Genomic DNA, 16,776 nt, shown 5'->3' on the forward strand with positions numbered 1-16,776 from the left:
CAAATGTTTTTGGAGTCTCTCTTGCTGGCAGCTGTGCTGGGTCATTGCTGATACAAATAACCTATTCAATTTCATCTTGCTCAGAAATGGCAGAGTCAGGATAAACCTGGGTTGTCTAAGTCTGGAGCCTGAGATCTTTGCAACTCTGCCCCCTGCAGTGAGTGCTTGACATCATCATCATCATTGTCAGATGGTAAAACAGAGATGGCTCCTTCTAGAGATGTTCAAACTTAGGTCGATACCCATTAGTTGGTCATGGAATCAATCCAATGGGTCATGACTAGCATTTCAGAAAATGAAATCCAGTAAATAAAATAGAAAATACTAGGATGTATTATTGCATGTAGTAAGGAAGTACAGGTTGAGCATCCCAAATCCAAAACTCTAAAATCTGAAATGCTCCAAAATCTGCACATTTTTGAGTGCCAACAGGACGCTCAAAGAAAATGTTCATTGGAGCATTTTGGATTTTGAATTTTCAGATTAGGAATGCTGAACCAGTAAGTATGAGGGTACTTTGAAAAGTTAATGGAAAAAATAGAATTAAAAGACAATATGGGGCCGACCCCGCATGAAGGCGCCACCTAAGGTTGCTAACCTCTACAATGCTTTTATATAGGAGAGAAACTCACTTTGATCTTATTTAAGCAAATGTTTTTGGAGTCTCTCTTGCTGGCAGCTGTGCTGGGTCATTGCTGATACAAATAACCTATTCAATTTCATCTTGCTCAGAAATGGCAGAGTCAGGAAAACCTGGGTTGTCTAAGTCTGGAGCCTGAGGTCTTTGCAACTCTGTCCCCTGCAGTGAGGGCTTGACATCATCATCATCGTTGTCAAATGGTAAAACAGAGATGGCTCCTTCTAGAGATGGTCAAACTTAGGTCGATACCCATTAGTTGGTCATGGAATCAATCCAATGGGTCATGACTAGCATTTCAGAAAATGAAATCTAGTAAATAAAATAGAAAATACTAGGATGTATTAGTGCATGTAGTAAGGATGTACAAGTTGAGCATCCCAAATCCAAAACTCTAAAATCTGAAATGCTCCAAAATCTGCAAATTTTTGAGTGCCAACAGGACGCTCAAAGAAAATGTTCATTGGAGCATTTCGGATTTTGAATTTCCAGATTAGGAATGCTGAACCAGTAAGTATGAGGGTACTTTGAAAAGTTAATGGAAAAAATAGAATTAAAAGACAATATGAATCTTTCCATGAACTTTTTGAAGTACTCTCACATAATGCAAATATTCCCAAATCTGAAAAAATCTGACATCTTAAACACTTCTGGTCTCAGGCATTTTGGATAATGGATACTCAACCTGTATTATTTTGTTCTAGATAGGGATGCCTTGAGTGTGTGTCCTGGGTCATAAAGTTAAATATAGTTTTTACTACAGATCCTGATTTAAAAAAAAAAGTTTGAAAAACACCAAACAAACCAATAAACATATGGGACTTTGAGCCACTCCAGAAATGAGCTAGCATAAACCACAGCTAACATCCCCTCCTACAGGGACTATACAGCAAGATTAAGCCACCTCAAACCCACAGGACCGGCTCAACCTCTCCCTAAACCTCTGTGGGACCCCACCCACCTGTCCTCAGCCTTTCACCCAACTGCTCCCTGGACAAACTCTCAGGCCTAGACCTGGTCATTCCCTCCTGTCACCTTGGCCCCAGGGCTCACAACCTTCCCAGCACATGGCACAGGTGGACATCGCACACGGCACAGGTGGACATCATACAGGCATTTGGTCTGCAGCATTTGTGAACTCATTCTGGCCCTGGCCACTTGTATGGCTACCCATTGTCCCCTTGCCCAGGGGGTCCATTTTCTTCACTCTAGTGTCCTCTGAGCAATTGCCTGAGCAGGAACAATCAGCAGCTAATCTACTGAAGGGTGACGTCTGACAGGCACAAAATACAGGCTCTCAGTACAGGAGGGGACCGTGTGGGGGAAGGCGGTCACATGATGTCAGCACAGGGGGCCTTAGAGAGCATCCAGCATGACCCCTTCATTTTCCAGATGAGAATGCTGAGGCCCCTGGAGCCAGGGAGCTGCTCAAGGTCACCCAGTGAGTGGGCGGCCCCTGCCTCACAGGCCCACTTTCTCTGAACTCTGGAGACACTGACCTCAACAACAGGCTGGAGCCCTGCTGGTGACTGGCAAAGTAGAAGGGAATCCAGGGGCTTTGGAGTCAGACAGACTGGGGTTTGAATCCTGGCGTGGCCACTATCTGGCTGGCCGTGGATAGGTTACTCACGTCTCTGGACCTCAGTGTCTTCCTTACAATGGGTGTAGAAGAGATGAGTAAAGCAGTGTAAAGTGCTTGGCACCATGCTTGCCATTGACTGAGCTCACAGCACCTGTTCATCAGTCTGTGGTGACTAACAGCTGTGTCCTCTTGTTTTGGCAGAGGGGCCAAGGTCAGCAGCAAGCAGAGCTCTCTTCATCAAGGATGGTGGATTCTGGAGGTACCAGTGACAGAGGCACTGGAGCACTTCAAAGGAGCGACGGGCAATGGGGCCCTAGACAGATTTGCTGAAAATCAATTAATTGAATGACCAATTTGCTGAAAACCATCAGACCTCACACAAGGTCCAGGACGATTGACTTCAGAGGCAGAGGCGAGGGAGCCCCAGCTGACCATCCCAACTCAGGCCTGGAACTCAGTTAGTCAACCCACCAGCCCTGCCCTGGCTCCTTCCAGAAGCCTGGGGCGGTGGGAAGGTGGCAGCCTGCTGTGTTCTCCTCTCTTCCTCTCTTTAGTGCCTGTCCTACCTCTCATTCCATCCCATTTTGGTTTTATGGATTGATATTTAGATTAAAGAGATAAACACAGGCAAGGAGCACTGAGGCCTGACAGACAGAGGAACTCCGGACCTGTCAATCACCGTCAGCAGCTCAGCCTCGTCCCAGCTCCCACTGGCGAGCTCACCGGCTCCTCTGATGGACAGGAACCGAAGAACGGATTAAAGGGGCCCAGAAGTACAGCCTTAGACTCCCCTAAAATGGGGAGGGTGTGTCTACAAAAGCCTTCCAGGACAGCGTGGGAGCAGGCACAGGGTGACCTACTGTTTACTGTGTCTCTGTCTCTCTCTTTCTCTCCCTCTCTCGCCTCCCTCTTCCCCTCCCCAGGCTGCAGATAAAGAATTCAATTTTCTTTTAAATGGTGGGGAAATTGCAAGAGATTTTGTTCTGTTTAAGCACAGCTGGAGTCTCAGGTCTCAAGGGTTTGAGAACAATGAGATCAATTAAGATGCCAGTGGTGAGGGGTGTCAGGAGGGGGTGGGGAGAGCACGGGGTTGGGGGGCTGGGGAATGCATCGGAAAGGTCCGGGTCTGTCCGGAGGTCCAGCTTCCAGTGTTTTGCAGGCAGGCGTGCAAGGGCTGTCTTCTCTATGCTGACCCAGCTGTCCTCTTCGTATTTTGCTAAAGTGTCCAGACAGAGCCTACCTGTTGGGCTGTGTTATCATCTCCCAGACTAACTAATAGTTCATGCTGGCAATTTTTGTCACCAGCTTGATACAATGGTAGAATCAAGTCAAACCAATGCTATTGGAAGCATGTTCTAGAAAACCAATGCTATTGGAAACATGTTCTAGAAAACAAGTGCCTGGCACACAGCAGGTATTAGTAGCACTTTCGGAGCACTTGCTGTATACAGGCCCTGGACCATGACCTTGACATACATTATTCCACAACGTTGCTGAAATAGGAATTATTCTCCCCATTCTGCAGGGGAGGAAATGGAAACCCCCGAGACCATCAGTAACCCGGGAAGGCCCACCTGCTGGTAAGAAGCTGAGGCAGGACTCCAACCCAGGGCTGAAGGCCCACCTCCAGCCCTTTCCGCTTGAAGTTTGAGAAGGCACAGGGCCCACCTGGCCAGCCATGTGGAGGTAAAGGCAGATGCACCTTGCTGGTCTGGGGAGGAGAATGGTGCCACGGCTTGAGTGGGGGCTGGGAGGGGAGGGTGGGGCAGAGGAAGGGGTCTTGAATCTTTCACCTCTCCCACCTGTGTGGTTGGAGCCATCAGGTGTCACCTGGCTTCATGCAGTAGCCTCAGAGCTGGTCTCCCAGCTCCCACCCTGGTGCCCTCCATCCCCCATCCCCCATCCTCCATCCCCACCCCATTCTTCACCGAGCAGCCACGTGACCATCCTCAAGTCTTGCAACACCTGGGAGGCCTCCTCACCTCCCCGCTCTCGCCCCTGCTCTCTGCATATCCACTCACTGTCAGGCTCTTCCTACCAGCCCATCACCTGCAGCTCCCTCACCTGGGCCAGCTCTTTCCTGGATTTCCAACCTGGATTCACACCCCACATTCCCCGCTCACTTCCTTCTGGACTCCTCCGTTTCACTTGATATAAGGTAGTAGCAGCCCCAGTCCTGGCACTCCCCACCCCAGCCCAGCTATATTTTGTCATGGCACTTATCCCCATGTGACATGCTGTGACTTTCCTTGTTCATTATCTGCCTCCTGACCCTGGAATGGACAGGGACATTTGCTGGTCTTGTCACCCTGTCACCCCAGGCCCAGAGTATAGTAGGTACATCTGGAGGGCACCCTTTGTATCAGAGTGCAGAGTCCTGCTCTGGGAGGGGAAAGGGATAGTAGACAGGCCAGGGAGACACAGGGGCTCAAAGAGGGCCAGGAAGGCCCTAGGGCATGGGCCCTGTCCAGCAGCATCCAGGGAAGTAGGGTCAGCTCCTGCTCACCTGTCTACAGAGCCAGGCTGAGGGGCTGGGCGGAGTTCAGCCTTGACCTTGGAACCACATGCCCTGATAGGACTAGGAGGCCCAGAGGATCATGGAATCTGGTGGCCATTACACCTCTCTACCTTGGCATTGGGTCTGGGCTGGCATCTACATCCCCAGACCTCTGCCTGACCTACGAAAGGCCTACAAAAGGTGTTCAGATGGCATCTGGTCTACCTCTCCTTGGACTGTGCAGGAGAGCCCAGAGAGAAGCTGAGAATGGCACAGGGTCACAAAACAAGTCAGTGGCCTTGGAGCTCCCTGGCCACAGTCTTCTCCAAGTGCATATTACCAGAGGAGATGAGTGGCGGAGCGTGGCACAGTGAAATGTGGGGTTACGTATTACCAGAGGAGATGAGTGGCGGAGCCTGGCACAGACAGTGAAATGTGGGGTTACAAGCCTTGGGACACAGACAAACATCTCTGCCATTGACTGGTTGGGTGACCTTGGGTACATAATTTACCCTGTCTGTGCCTCAGTTTCTCCATGAGGCTTCTGTCCACCCTCTTCTGCCACATCCCTTTCTCCAGGAAGCTGCCCTAGATGTCCCAGATTACAGGATTAGAAATACTCTGTGCTGTACACCCCAAGGGTGGGGACACCGAGACAGAGAGACCCTGCCTGGAAAGGTTTTCAGTGGCATGGAGAAGAAAGGACACCTGCCAGAGATCCCTCATGTGCATGGTGAGAACAGCTGGTGAAAGCGAGGCACAGAGCATGCTGGGGACCAGAGAGGAGGGAGAGTAACTTGGGGAGTCGGGGGCACATGCCAGTTAACAGGGAAGAAAGGCTTCTTTTCAGTTAAAAGGGAAAAAAGGCTTCTTTCGAGGGGGCTGCCAACTGAGCTGGCGCTGGGGTCAGCAGGATTTTGATGGTCTTAAATAGGAGGAAGGGAGAGGTGAGGTAGGGTAGGGGGGAGAGTGTGGGCAAAGGCACCGCGGTGAGAAAGTGCCCAGGGTGTGCAGGAAAGGCAGACGATGTGGGTGGGCAGGAGACAGGGGTGTGACAGGTGTCTGCCAGGAGTGCCTAGGGCTGCAGGGATTTCTGTCTTTTCTCTCTCTTCCTACCAGGACAGATTCCTATTCCGAGATCTCCAGCTGCAAAAGGGAGTTGAAGGGTTTCCCCTTCCGCTCTTCTACTTGTTTGTGAGACATGCAGGAGGGGGAGAGGGAAACTGCTGTCTCTTGGCACTGTGCTCATACGTGTCATCTCCCCAGGGGGTACTGAGCTGGAGCCAGCTCTGAGCAGTTGTACAATTTACATTCGTGTAGTCTTTGACGTTCTTCTCTTGACAGTTGGGGGTTGCAAAATAGGGTTAGGGTTATGGTTATATCCCCTCCCCTTGAATCTGGACTTGCCTTGGTGACTTACAACCAATAGAGCTGGACTTGGCTTGGTGACTTACAACCAATAGAATTCAGCAGAATGATGCTGTATGACTTGGAGGCTAGATGAGAAAAGACGTACAGCTTCCATGGTTCTCTTGGGACACTCCTTCCCCAGAGGCCCCCTCTGGGGTGCTCTTGCTCAGAACCCCTGCACTGGGAGATGCCCCAGACACATGGAGAAGCCATGTGTGGGTACTCAGGTGACAGTCCAGCTGAGTCCATCCTTCAGCCAGACCAGCCCAGGCACCAGACACGGGAGAGACAGGCCACTATTGAAGTGGATCCTCCAGGTCCAGCTGTTCCAGCCTCCAGCTGGTCAAGTCATCCCAGACCTTGAGGAGCAGAGACAGCCTCCCCGACTGCACCCTTTCCATACTCCCGACCCACCAAATCCTTGAGCGTAATAAAACGACTGCTGCATTATGCCGCTAGGTCTGGGGTGGTTTTTATGCAGCAACAGGAACCTAAATAACATCCACGAGAACAGAGGGCCCCAGCGCCTGGCTCAGAGCATGGCGCAGAGTAAGCATTTACTGAGGGTCTGTTGACTGAACAATGTAGGAAGGGTGACAACCATGGAGAACCACCGAGCTTCTCTGAGCACAGAATTATGAAACTCCTGCAGCCAGGACAAGCAACTTCATCTGCAGGGCCCCATGCAACGTGAGCATGCAGGGCCAGGGCCCCTCGTTTTAAAATTATGAAGAATTTCAAGGTGGCAAGAGCAGAGCATTAAACCAAGTGTAGGGCCTTTCTAGGTCCAGGTCCCTGGGCAACTGCTCAGGCCACGCACACCGTAGCATCTATCGCCTGCCTCCCTCCCGAGAGTCTTGGTTCTCTCCTGCAACCTAACCTAGACTTTCTCCGTGTTCTGCTCCTTGGGGCTGGAGCCTGTGGGTCGGATTCCCAGGGTTGGGCAGAGACCAGAACTCAACGCATGTGCCAACTGAGAGGACCCAGAGCCCAGAGAAGTCGGATCCAAAGGCAGAGCCTCTAGGAACCCAGAGACCTAAGTTTAAGCACCGGTGCTCTCTGAAAGTTGATGGATAAGAAGAACAGTCACGGTACTGGCCGTCACAGCTGCCACTTACCCAGCGCCTTCTAGTGCACTAAGTGCTTTAAATGCCTCATCTCTCTTAATCATAGGATAAGTATGATTCCCAAACTTCCAGATGGGGGCTAGGAGAGGGAGGGGTGGGACAGGCCAGTGGGTGGGCGGGGACCCTTGCAGGGTGGGAGGCACCTCCATGTTACTGGGAGTGAAACCAAAGAGCAAGAGGGTCTCCCTTTGCCCTTGGACAGAGCACATTGTCTCACTGGGCCAGAAGGCCCTGAACCAGTACCTGGCCCAGTCATCTCACTGGGGCCCCAATGGCACAGCAACTTGCCCAGGTTACATGGCTGCCCAGGGCAGGGCCACGACTCGAGGGTGGTCACCATCCACAGCTGGTGCTCAGGGATGCTCGGCCAGGAGGCCTGGCACGACTCGCTGACATCTCCTGAGTGTGTCCCCAGCCAGGCTCTATGCTGAGTATCTTCATTCAGTTCTCACAACTATCTCCAAGGTAGGATCCCAGCAGGCATCTCCCAAGGTCACAGAGGAGGCAACTGAGGCCTAGTGGCTTGTCAAAAGCCCACTGTGGCAGAGCTGGGCTTGCCAGATCGGGCCCTTAAGGCCAATGATAATAACACCCACTCCTTACATCTGTACATCCTTAACTATTTACATCCATGTCACTGCTCTGGGTTTCTTGACAACCCAGTGATGCACGTGGCCAGGCATTACTTTCCCATTTGATAGGAAGAAAACCAGGTCCCAGAGTAGAGTGACCAGCCACAGCAAAACAGGGTTGCAGGTCCTCCCTGGGTGACCTTGTTACCAGCCTCCCAGGCCCCACTAGGCTGCTCTGTCTGCCTAGAGCCAAGAGGTGGCACTGTGCCCAGGCTGAGCAAGTTGAGAGCAGGCCCTGAGGCCCCACACCTGCCCAGTCAGGACTCTTAAGTGCCTCTCCTTCTTGCTCTGATTTCTCTGCCTGGGAAGAATCCTGTCCTGTCTGACAGTCCATCTTCTGCCCATTGCTGCTGTGCCCCAGCCCCCTGGTGCAGGGAGAGAAGGCCCTGGACTTCAGTAAGACCTGTCGCAGAGGCGGTCTCCCTCCCTGCTGCTGTTCTTTCTCAGCACACTTCCCCTTCCCACTGCCCAGGGGCCATGGAGCTAATAAATGCAGGGACATGAGCTCCATACCGCAGGAAGCCAGCCTGGCTCCTTGCACATCCCAGGTACAACTTCCACCAGCTGTTTCCCAAACACCCACCAAGGCCGCAAGGACGGAATAGGCAAGGGAGTGTGGATGAATTGATACAGGCCTTCCCCACTATGAGAACAGCAGCCCAATGGGCATATTTGGGATGACTGCCAATTTGGGAGGAAGAGACAGCCAAGCCCCCTATGCTTCAAAGGAGCAGGACCCCATTTTCCTGCACATCATTACCACTCCCCCACCCACTGCACTCCAGCCGCAGGGCCTTTGCACATGCTGTTTCTTCCTTCAATGTTCTTCCCTCCCCTCATTCACCTGTTAATGCCTACACAAATGTCACTTCCTCAAGGAAGTCTTTCCTGACCCTAGTTAAGATCAGGTACCTTGTGGTATGATCTTACAGCTCCCTGATCTCTCCATCAGAGCAAGTAATACTTAATGTAAAGATTAATTTCTTAGTATTAATGTCAGACTTTCGCAGGAGACTGTAAACTCCATGAGGGCAAGACTTGCCATTGTGTGAGTTACCATTGTGTCCTCAGAGTCATGTGCCTAGTACATAGTAGGTATTTAACAAACATTCATTGAATGAATGAATGAATGGTTGGATTAATTTTGTGCCTCTCCTACTGTCCAGTGGCACCCACAAACTCTGCCAGGCCCCAGACACTGATTGGCCAGGCTGCGGGGCTGCCCCATGCCTAGCAGTGTCCCAGAATAAGACAATCCAGGGCCTTCCCACCTGACTTCTGTTACCACGTCAGGAGTCAGGATTCAGCATTGGAAAGAGAATCACAGAGTGGCCTTGGGATATGTGAGGGGAACAAACCACACAACCTAGAGGATGGAGAGCCACCAGCATCATGCACAAACCTGCACACGCACACACATACACACTCATATATGTGCAGGTAAATGTGTATATCATATGTATACACATATCTGAATGCATGTAGTTGCATTATGTATCTGCACATGTGCGTATGTACACACACATGTGTGTATATTGTATACACATACCCCTGAGTGAGCATAGTTGCAAACACATGTATATGCGCAAGCACACAAAAGCATGCCTGCACACCCCCCCCACAAGCACACCTCACATGCCCACAAATACACATGTGTGGGTGCACACGCACCCCTGCACAGCCCTCCCCTGTGTGGTCACCCCTCAGAGGCCGGGCTCCTGATGACATTCACCCTGCATTCTCCCTCCTTCCAGGAAGCCTTTTCTTTTCTTTTCTTTTCTTTTTTTTGTGGCTGGCCAGTATGGGGATCCAAACCCGCACACGTGTGTATATTGTATACACATACCCCTGAGTGAGCATAGTTGCAAACACATGTACATGCGCAAGCACACAAAAGCATACCTGCATACACCCCCCCCCACAAGCACACCTCACATGCCCACACACAAATACACATGTGGGTGCACACGCAGCCCTGCACAGCCCTCCCCTGTGTGGTCACCCCTCAGAGGCCAGGCTCCTGATGACATTCATCCTGCATCCTCCCTCCTTCCAGGAAGCTTTTCCTTTCCTTTTCTTTTTTTTTGTGGCTGGCCAGTATGGGTATCCAAACCCATGATCTTGGTGTTACAAAGCTGTGCCCAGGAAGCCTTTCCTAATGAAGACAACTCTGGGCTGTCTTGGGACTCCTGCTTCCCTGAACAAAGTGCTCAAATCTCCGTGACCCAGTCTCCACCTCAATGAAAAAGCTCACATAGCTCTGACCCCTGAATGGCTTGGGACCCAGAGAGGTGGAAATTTGCCCGGTGGTGCCAGAGGTTCGTGAGGGTCCAGAGTGTCACCCAAGGACACATGCCTGGAGCAACTCTGTGGCCTGTCCCCTGGGTACTGCAGACTACTTTCCATCTCCTCTCTACCCTTAGCTCTGAACACTGCTGAAAGGACAAGTCTCAGTGTTCCAACACAGAAGTTTCTGGATGGGCAGCCCCGTGGTTAAGAGCTTGTGGCTTGGGATGGGGAATCTTAGTAGGAATCCCAGTTCAGTTACTTACTAGCCCTGAGTCCCTGAGCAAGTTACTTAAACTCCTGAGCCTCAGTTTCCTTATCTGTAAAGTGAGAATGACAATATCTACCTAACATGTTGAAAGTAATGCACATAAAGAACATGGTTACAGTTAGTACTTAATAATGACAGCTGTTATAGCAGTAGTAGTAGCAGCTGTAGTAGAAATAGTAATAGTTGTATCAGTCCTCAGAGGTCATCTCAGCCATCCCCTGCCACTAAGCACGAGTGCCCCAGGCACTAAGTCTGGAAGGGACCACAGATGCATGTTAATCTCTCTTCTCTGTTTTACCACTGAGTTGCTAAGAAAGCAGCAGCTTCTGCCCTACTCACTCAAGTCCACCAGAGCAGAGCTGGGGCACAAGGTCAAGGCTTTGAACTCTAGGTCCACACTCTTTCCCCTCCACCAGTAGAAATTCATTTTGCTGTAACTGGGGGCTCTAAGGCCCCAAAAACCTGGGCTAGGGGGAGCCCAGAGAGCAGGGAGGTGAGGTCTGACCTCTCCACTCCAGCCGGATGCCCAGGCCGGTGGCGACAGCCCCTCCTATTCCAGCTTCCCCACCCCACTGTTAAACTGCTACCTTCCCGCAGGACAGGTGGCCAGCCACAGAAGCAGGGCCATGCTGGGGAGGGGGGCAGGAGAGGCCCTCAAAGCAGGCTCTGCTCCAGCCTTCAGTGTAAATTAAAACATTTTCCTTTTCTTCATAATTTTTTTCTTGACACAACTGCCCATGAAACATTTTAATAACATCCCAGAAAAGGTCAGAGGGAAGGAATTTCACAGTCCCTGAGCAGGCAGCTGTAACTTCAGCCCCTCTTGTGGCAAAGGAGGTGGAGAGATCGGGCTGACTCCGACTCTGAGTGGAGAATGGCAGGGTGGGGGGAGGCGGGGCAGGGTGGTGTGGGTGCTGAGGCCGGGAAACTTTCTCTGGAAGCACCCTGGGGAGATGCGGAGATGATGGGGCGGGGCGGGGTGGGGATCATCCAGGATGTGTTTACATCCTTTTTACAGCAACCTGGGGAGATAGCATGCCCATTGTGCAGGTGAGGAAATGATGGCTCAGAGTGACGCAGACAGACCAGCAGGCAGCAAAGGCAGGGAGACCAGGGCCCACACTGTCTCCCTGCAGGTCCTGAACTCCTGAAGACACACAGTCCTGCTGTGAGAGCTTATTGTTGGGTGAAACAGCCTCTCTATCTTCAGAGTTCCACAAACCCAGGGAGTGGGGTGTTGAGCAGAAGGTGGGTAAGGCTTGGACAAAGGCACCCAGGGACTGGAGCTGGCTGGATCTGTCATCCCTGGGCAGATCCACAGCAGACACAGAGGAGGCTGAGCTCCATCTGCCAAATATGTGGAGGGGGCCTGGGAGAGGGACCAGAGGTGGGTCAGGTGGGTACGTTATGCAGCAGGTACAGGGTCTGCTCCAGCTCTGGATAAAACCTGGTCCATGGGGCTTGGCTCACATCCACCAGAACCTGCTCACCAGTCCAGCCCCAGACTGGATCGGGCCCGACACACCTGTCCTTGGTGCCACCAGCCAAGGGATGTCCCTTGTCATGCTTCACAACTTATCCCTGCTCTGTAGGTTCCCCCATCCCTTCCCTGGGGCCATGGGAACTTTGGACTGCAAAGTGAGAAACTCTGTCCCCAGCAAGAATGCCAGGAAGGAATGCCCTGGTACCCACCAAGCCTGGACCTATCACTAGGATTCTCTGCCATATGGTCCCAGACCTGTGGGGGATGGGGCCTCCACCCACCGTGAGGCCCCTGAAGCACAGGCTACTCTATGCCCTTCACCCTGACATTCAAAGGTGGGTGGTGGGATGAAGACTCTCTTTGAGTCTAGAAGGCCAGAGCCTCTGGCACTTGCTCTCTGGCTGGGCCCAAGAGGCTAGAGGATGGTCCAGGGAGCCTCTAGTACCTTGTGACTTATTGCAGGGAGCACCTTGGTGAAAGCTGGGGGAGCCACAGGCTGGGGAGGCAGGGGGTGGAGAAAACAGATGCAGCAGACTTTATTGTTTGCATCCAACGGTCTGTTGGAAATATTGATAACTGTCAGATGGGAAGGGCCTGGGGGCCCAGTGCAATTTCATACCATCTGTCTGTAGAGTAAACACACTTTGCAGCGAGGCCTGATATCAGCAGGCAGTGTCTCTGCTTGGTGTGGGGATGCAGCAAGAAATGGAAGCAAGGACCCGGGGCCTCCAGTGGGCAGGGAGGGGGCAGCAGTGAGTTCCACTGCATGCATTTATTGAGCACCTACTATGGGCAAGACCCCAAGCTTGTGTAGCAATATCTACCACTTTGATCTGTTCAGCATCCAATCCCCTTTCTTCTTATAATAGAAGTCCTATCCCCATTTTCAGCCTATATAATTTGAATGGGGCCAACCCCAACCCCTGGCTCTACTAGGGGAAGTATAACCCATCCCTGGCATATCAGAATCCCCATGATTGGTTTCAAGATGGCCCAACAAGCTGGGTCAAGGAGAATCAGCTCTGGGACTTTTGCTGGAAGAACTGAAAAGAATTTTTTTCCTTGCTAGAACTGATAAATTGGTAAGAAGTAAGCCTAGAAAGGCTGGGCCTCTCTCTGTCAATACAAAAAGGCAGAGCCCGGTGCTGGAGACCAACTCCTGCTCAATTGAGTGCCTGGATGCAGCCATGCCTGAAATCACTTATACTTTGAGTTACATGAACTGATCCTTTTTGCTTGAACCACTTAAGGGTTTCTGTCCCTTACAACCAAGAATATGAACTAATACAGATGGACACTTGGAGGGGCACCTTGTCAAAGGGCAAGTCCCAGCCAAGGGCAGCTGGGCGTGCCCAAGCACCCTCAAGGAGCTCATTCTTCCTTAGTGCCAGTGCTTGCATAGGGAGGGTGGCCCTCCTCAGAGATGGCTGGCACCTGTCCCACCAATTAGAGAAGACTTCCTGGGCTCCCGGCCCTCAGGCTCAGTCCCTCTCAGGGAAAAGGCAGAAAACCAAAGTGTGCTTGGCCCAATCTCATCCTACCCCAGGCTGGCCTCTTTTCCATGTTGCAGCCCCAGCCAAGGGAACTTCATCATACAGAGTCCAGAAGCTTTAATACACCAACAAACACAGCCTCTGGAGGCTTGGGGGCACCCCATTCCCTGACTGCCCAGATCCTTGGAATACCTCTGGCTGCCTCACCATGGTCTGCCCTCAAGAGCTCAGTGGTGCTGCAGGACAGTGGGGACTTACCAGGACTGTCAGCACAGAGGTCCCCACAGTGACGTTCTCGTACAGGCTGACGTTGTACAGTGGCTGGCTGAAGATGGGCCTGTTGTCATTCTCGTTGATGAGAGTGATCTTCACTTTGGCATAGCCCACATGGTCGGGCACACTCTCATTGGCAAAGAGCTGGGTGTGCAGAGTGGGGGCCCGGGTAAGCTCCCACATGTTCCCAGAGCCCTCATCCCCTCAAGTCTTCCTTGGGTGTTTGCCAGTCCCACCCCACAGCACCTGTTCAAGTCCTTGCCCATCCCAGCTGTGTGGAGGGAGGGGCCAGTGGGCTGGGCTGGCAGGAGACAGGCAGCTCCTGATGGGGTTTCTGAGGCTGGGATAGGGCCCCGTAAAATTCCACTCAATTCCTGGGCATATCCTCGTCCTCCTTGAAAAGGGGAGGCTGTCCAGCCTCTGCCGTCTCTCAGTGGGCTTCTCTGAGTCAGATCCACAAGGGAAAATGGGGGTAGGTGGGATTTTAGGTGTTGCCCTCCCAACTTCCTGCCCTGAAATTCCCCCACTTGGCCCATGGGGATGGCGAGGGGCCTTACGTCAAAGTCGTAGCGGTCCACGGTCTCATAGTCCAGGGGGATGGCCACACGGATGCGAATGTCCGCTTTCCCTTGGACGGAGGTGGGGGAGATGATGAAGTGGTGGGAGTTGTTCCCCACCAGGTACACCTCGAACATGCTTTTCAGGCCCTGCTCAAGGAGGGAGAGGAAACCAGTCAGAAAGGGCGCAGGAGGCTGAGGCTGGAGCCTGAATGGAGGCGCGGAGGGCACTGAGGGCCAGTGGGGAGCTGCTTTGGTGGGGTCCCTGCCCCGCAGCGGCCCTGGCCTCCCCTGCGTGATCCTGGCGTAGCTGCCGGACCCCACCTCCTGCCCAGGTCTAGCCCCCTGGAAGTCTCCTCTGGCTGTTTTTGACTTCATCATCCCGTCGATGCCCACAACATCCCTTCCAGGTGGTTTGGTTTGTCTTTCATCTCCTGCTCCCTTTCTCTGCCTCAGGGACCCCAACTCAGGGAGTGGGGGCCTGCCAGCCTCAAGACCCAGTGGGGAGATGGAGGAAAGAAGAGGGAGTGGAGGGAACGGGGCGGTGAAGAGGCCACTGGACATGAGGGGACATGCGGGATGAAGCAGTTGCTGCGTCCCCTTCCTTCCCTGGAACGTGCCGGGCGGGAGAACGCTAGTTCGCTTATACAAGGAATGGGAATAAGCCGGAAGACTGAGAGGCAAAGTTCCCCTCCCGATGAGTGTACCCACGCGGTGGCCAGCCCTGCAGTGCACGGTGGCCACACGCTTCGAGGGTTCTACATGTCCCAGTGGCCCAAGTCCATGGTTCCAGGGGTGAGGGAGCCTCCCATTAGTTCAGAAGTTTCTGATTGTTCTAACCAGGGCTGTGGCTCATATGCCAGAGCCCCTCATACGCCACCTTGTGACATCTCCCTGTTACTGACGTCCCAGGTCAGGAGGAGAAGCCATCGCTGAAGGTGGGAGATGTGACTTATTCGACCCCTGCAGTCTGGCCTGCTCAGAAAGTGGTTCGACTTCCTTTTCCTGCCTGCATGGGGGGGTGGGGGGAATTATCCACAAACTCCCCTCCAACTGGGTGGCTGGCCTGTGGTTTGTAAACAGTCATGAGGCTCCTCCTGGCCCTGCTGCAGGCGGCCAGTAGGTTACCACCCTGGGTGCTCAGTGCCAGGAGAGCAGTCCTCTTGCTCATTGTGAATAACGCCCCCCCTCCAACCCCCAGCCCAGTGCCCGGCACAGCCCCCGTGTGAATGGGCCCTTTTCTGTTGAACCTGTGGCTGGCAAAGGAGGCATGCCCTCTATTCTTGGTTGCCCAGGGGACTTTGAGGGGTTCCCTTCTGGAGCCTACTCCTGGTGAGAGGGGCAGCCAGGCAGCCCCAGCCCCCAAAGCCCTTATACGGTCCAAGGGAATGGTCCCTGGGAGGCTGGTTCCTACCCAATCCAGGACAGGGCACGCGGCCAGGAAGTAGCTCCTGCAGTGCAGCCTGAGCCTCCACAAGATTCTTAGGCCCCTGGAGTTGCCGCACAAGTGTGCGAATATAGTGTGGAATGAATGCATGTTAATATCTACCCATCAGTCTCTGGAGTTTTTTTCCATTTTACCAAATTGGCAAAACAAGGACAATTGTTGCATTTAGATTTTTCTTGGAGTGCAAGGCAGGCCTGGGCCCTGTCGCTGGTCCAGAGGGTTTGAACAGGGAGGTGGGAGCTGAGCTCCTTTAGCTCTCTCCTACCAATTCTGGGGTCCAGGCAAGTATTGGAGGCTCCAGAGTCCCCAGTCCAGAGTGGCTCCCTGTGGATTGTGGGAACAACCCTCCTCTGGACCTCTTGGGCTGTGGAGTTTCTAGTTCTCCCTGGCGTGGAATCCATCCCGTCAGATGGAGGGGACCAATTAAATGCCTGAAGGGGCACTAATAGCCAAAGCTGGCAGAGTGTGACAGCTTTAAACAGGTGACACCAACACCTCTCCCTCCCCTGAACCTCAGATCCTCAACCACAAGACCTGGAGGCCTGGGAGTAGGGGCAGGCTGAGCTGCGCCCGTGCCAGGGCAGAGCAATGCCCTCTGTGAAGCCCCCTCCCCATGATGCCCACCACGACTCCTCCCCAAGCCCAGCCCCTGCCCTTGCGAGGCTCACTTGCCAAGTTCTGTCAGTGGGAGGCGGTCAGTCAAAGGATATGGAGACAGAGAGAAGGAGCCGGAGAGGTATGGAGAGGAGGAAGGAACCAGAGAGAAAAGACGGTGAAATCCTGGGTCAGGGTAGGAAGGGGGGCCCAAGATGGACCCCAAGACCACACCCTGCTGTACAGGAGCAGCCCCCGCTGGCCTCTGATGGGCCACAGCTTCTGGGTCCTGAGAAGGGGTGTATGTGCGTGCATGTGCAGTGGGGAGTGGAGGCGAGGAGTGACAAGCGTGGGGCCCAGGAGGAGGTACAAGGGCACAAAGGCTGAGGAGGTCAGAGAAGGGTCCAGGGTCCCATCTCCCTGACCTCTCTCAGCTCTCACCCAGACGGCCACAAGGGTGGGCTGGGTGGAAGGCGCCATGTCCCCA

The 16,776-nt window shown here is 53.1% G+C and overlaps 1 protein-coding gene across 1 annotated transcript in view; it reads right to left on the reverse strand.

Moving 5' to 3' along the window:
• LOC103605446 (cadherin-23-like) overlaps positions 1-14,629 on the reverse strand; it is a 132,153-nt gene extending 117,524 nt beyond the window's left edge. The window contains exons 1-2 of the mRNA XM_008590039.1: positions 14,249-14,629; positions 13,677-13,835 (exon numbers count right to left, since the gene is read on the reverse strand). Of these exons, the coding sequence (XP_008588261.1) occupies positions 13,677-13,835; positions 14,249-14,629 (540 nt within the window). The remainder of the gene's footprint in view (positions 1-13,676; positions 13,836-14,248) is intronic.
• Between the last annotated feature and the right edge of the window lie 2,147 nt (positions 14,630-16,776).

The sequence above is a fragment of the Galeopterus variegatus genome, unplaced genomic scaffold (genome assembly GCF_000696425.1).
Source record: "Galeopterus variegatus unplaced genomic scaffold, G_variegatus-3.0.2 Scaffold5817, whole genome shotgun sequence".
NCBI classification, from domain to species: Eukaryota; Metazoa; Chordata; class Mammalia; order Dermoptera; family Cynocephalidae; genus Galeopterus; species Galeopterus variegatus.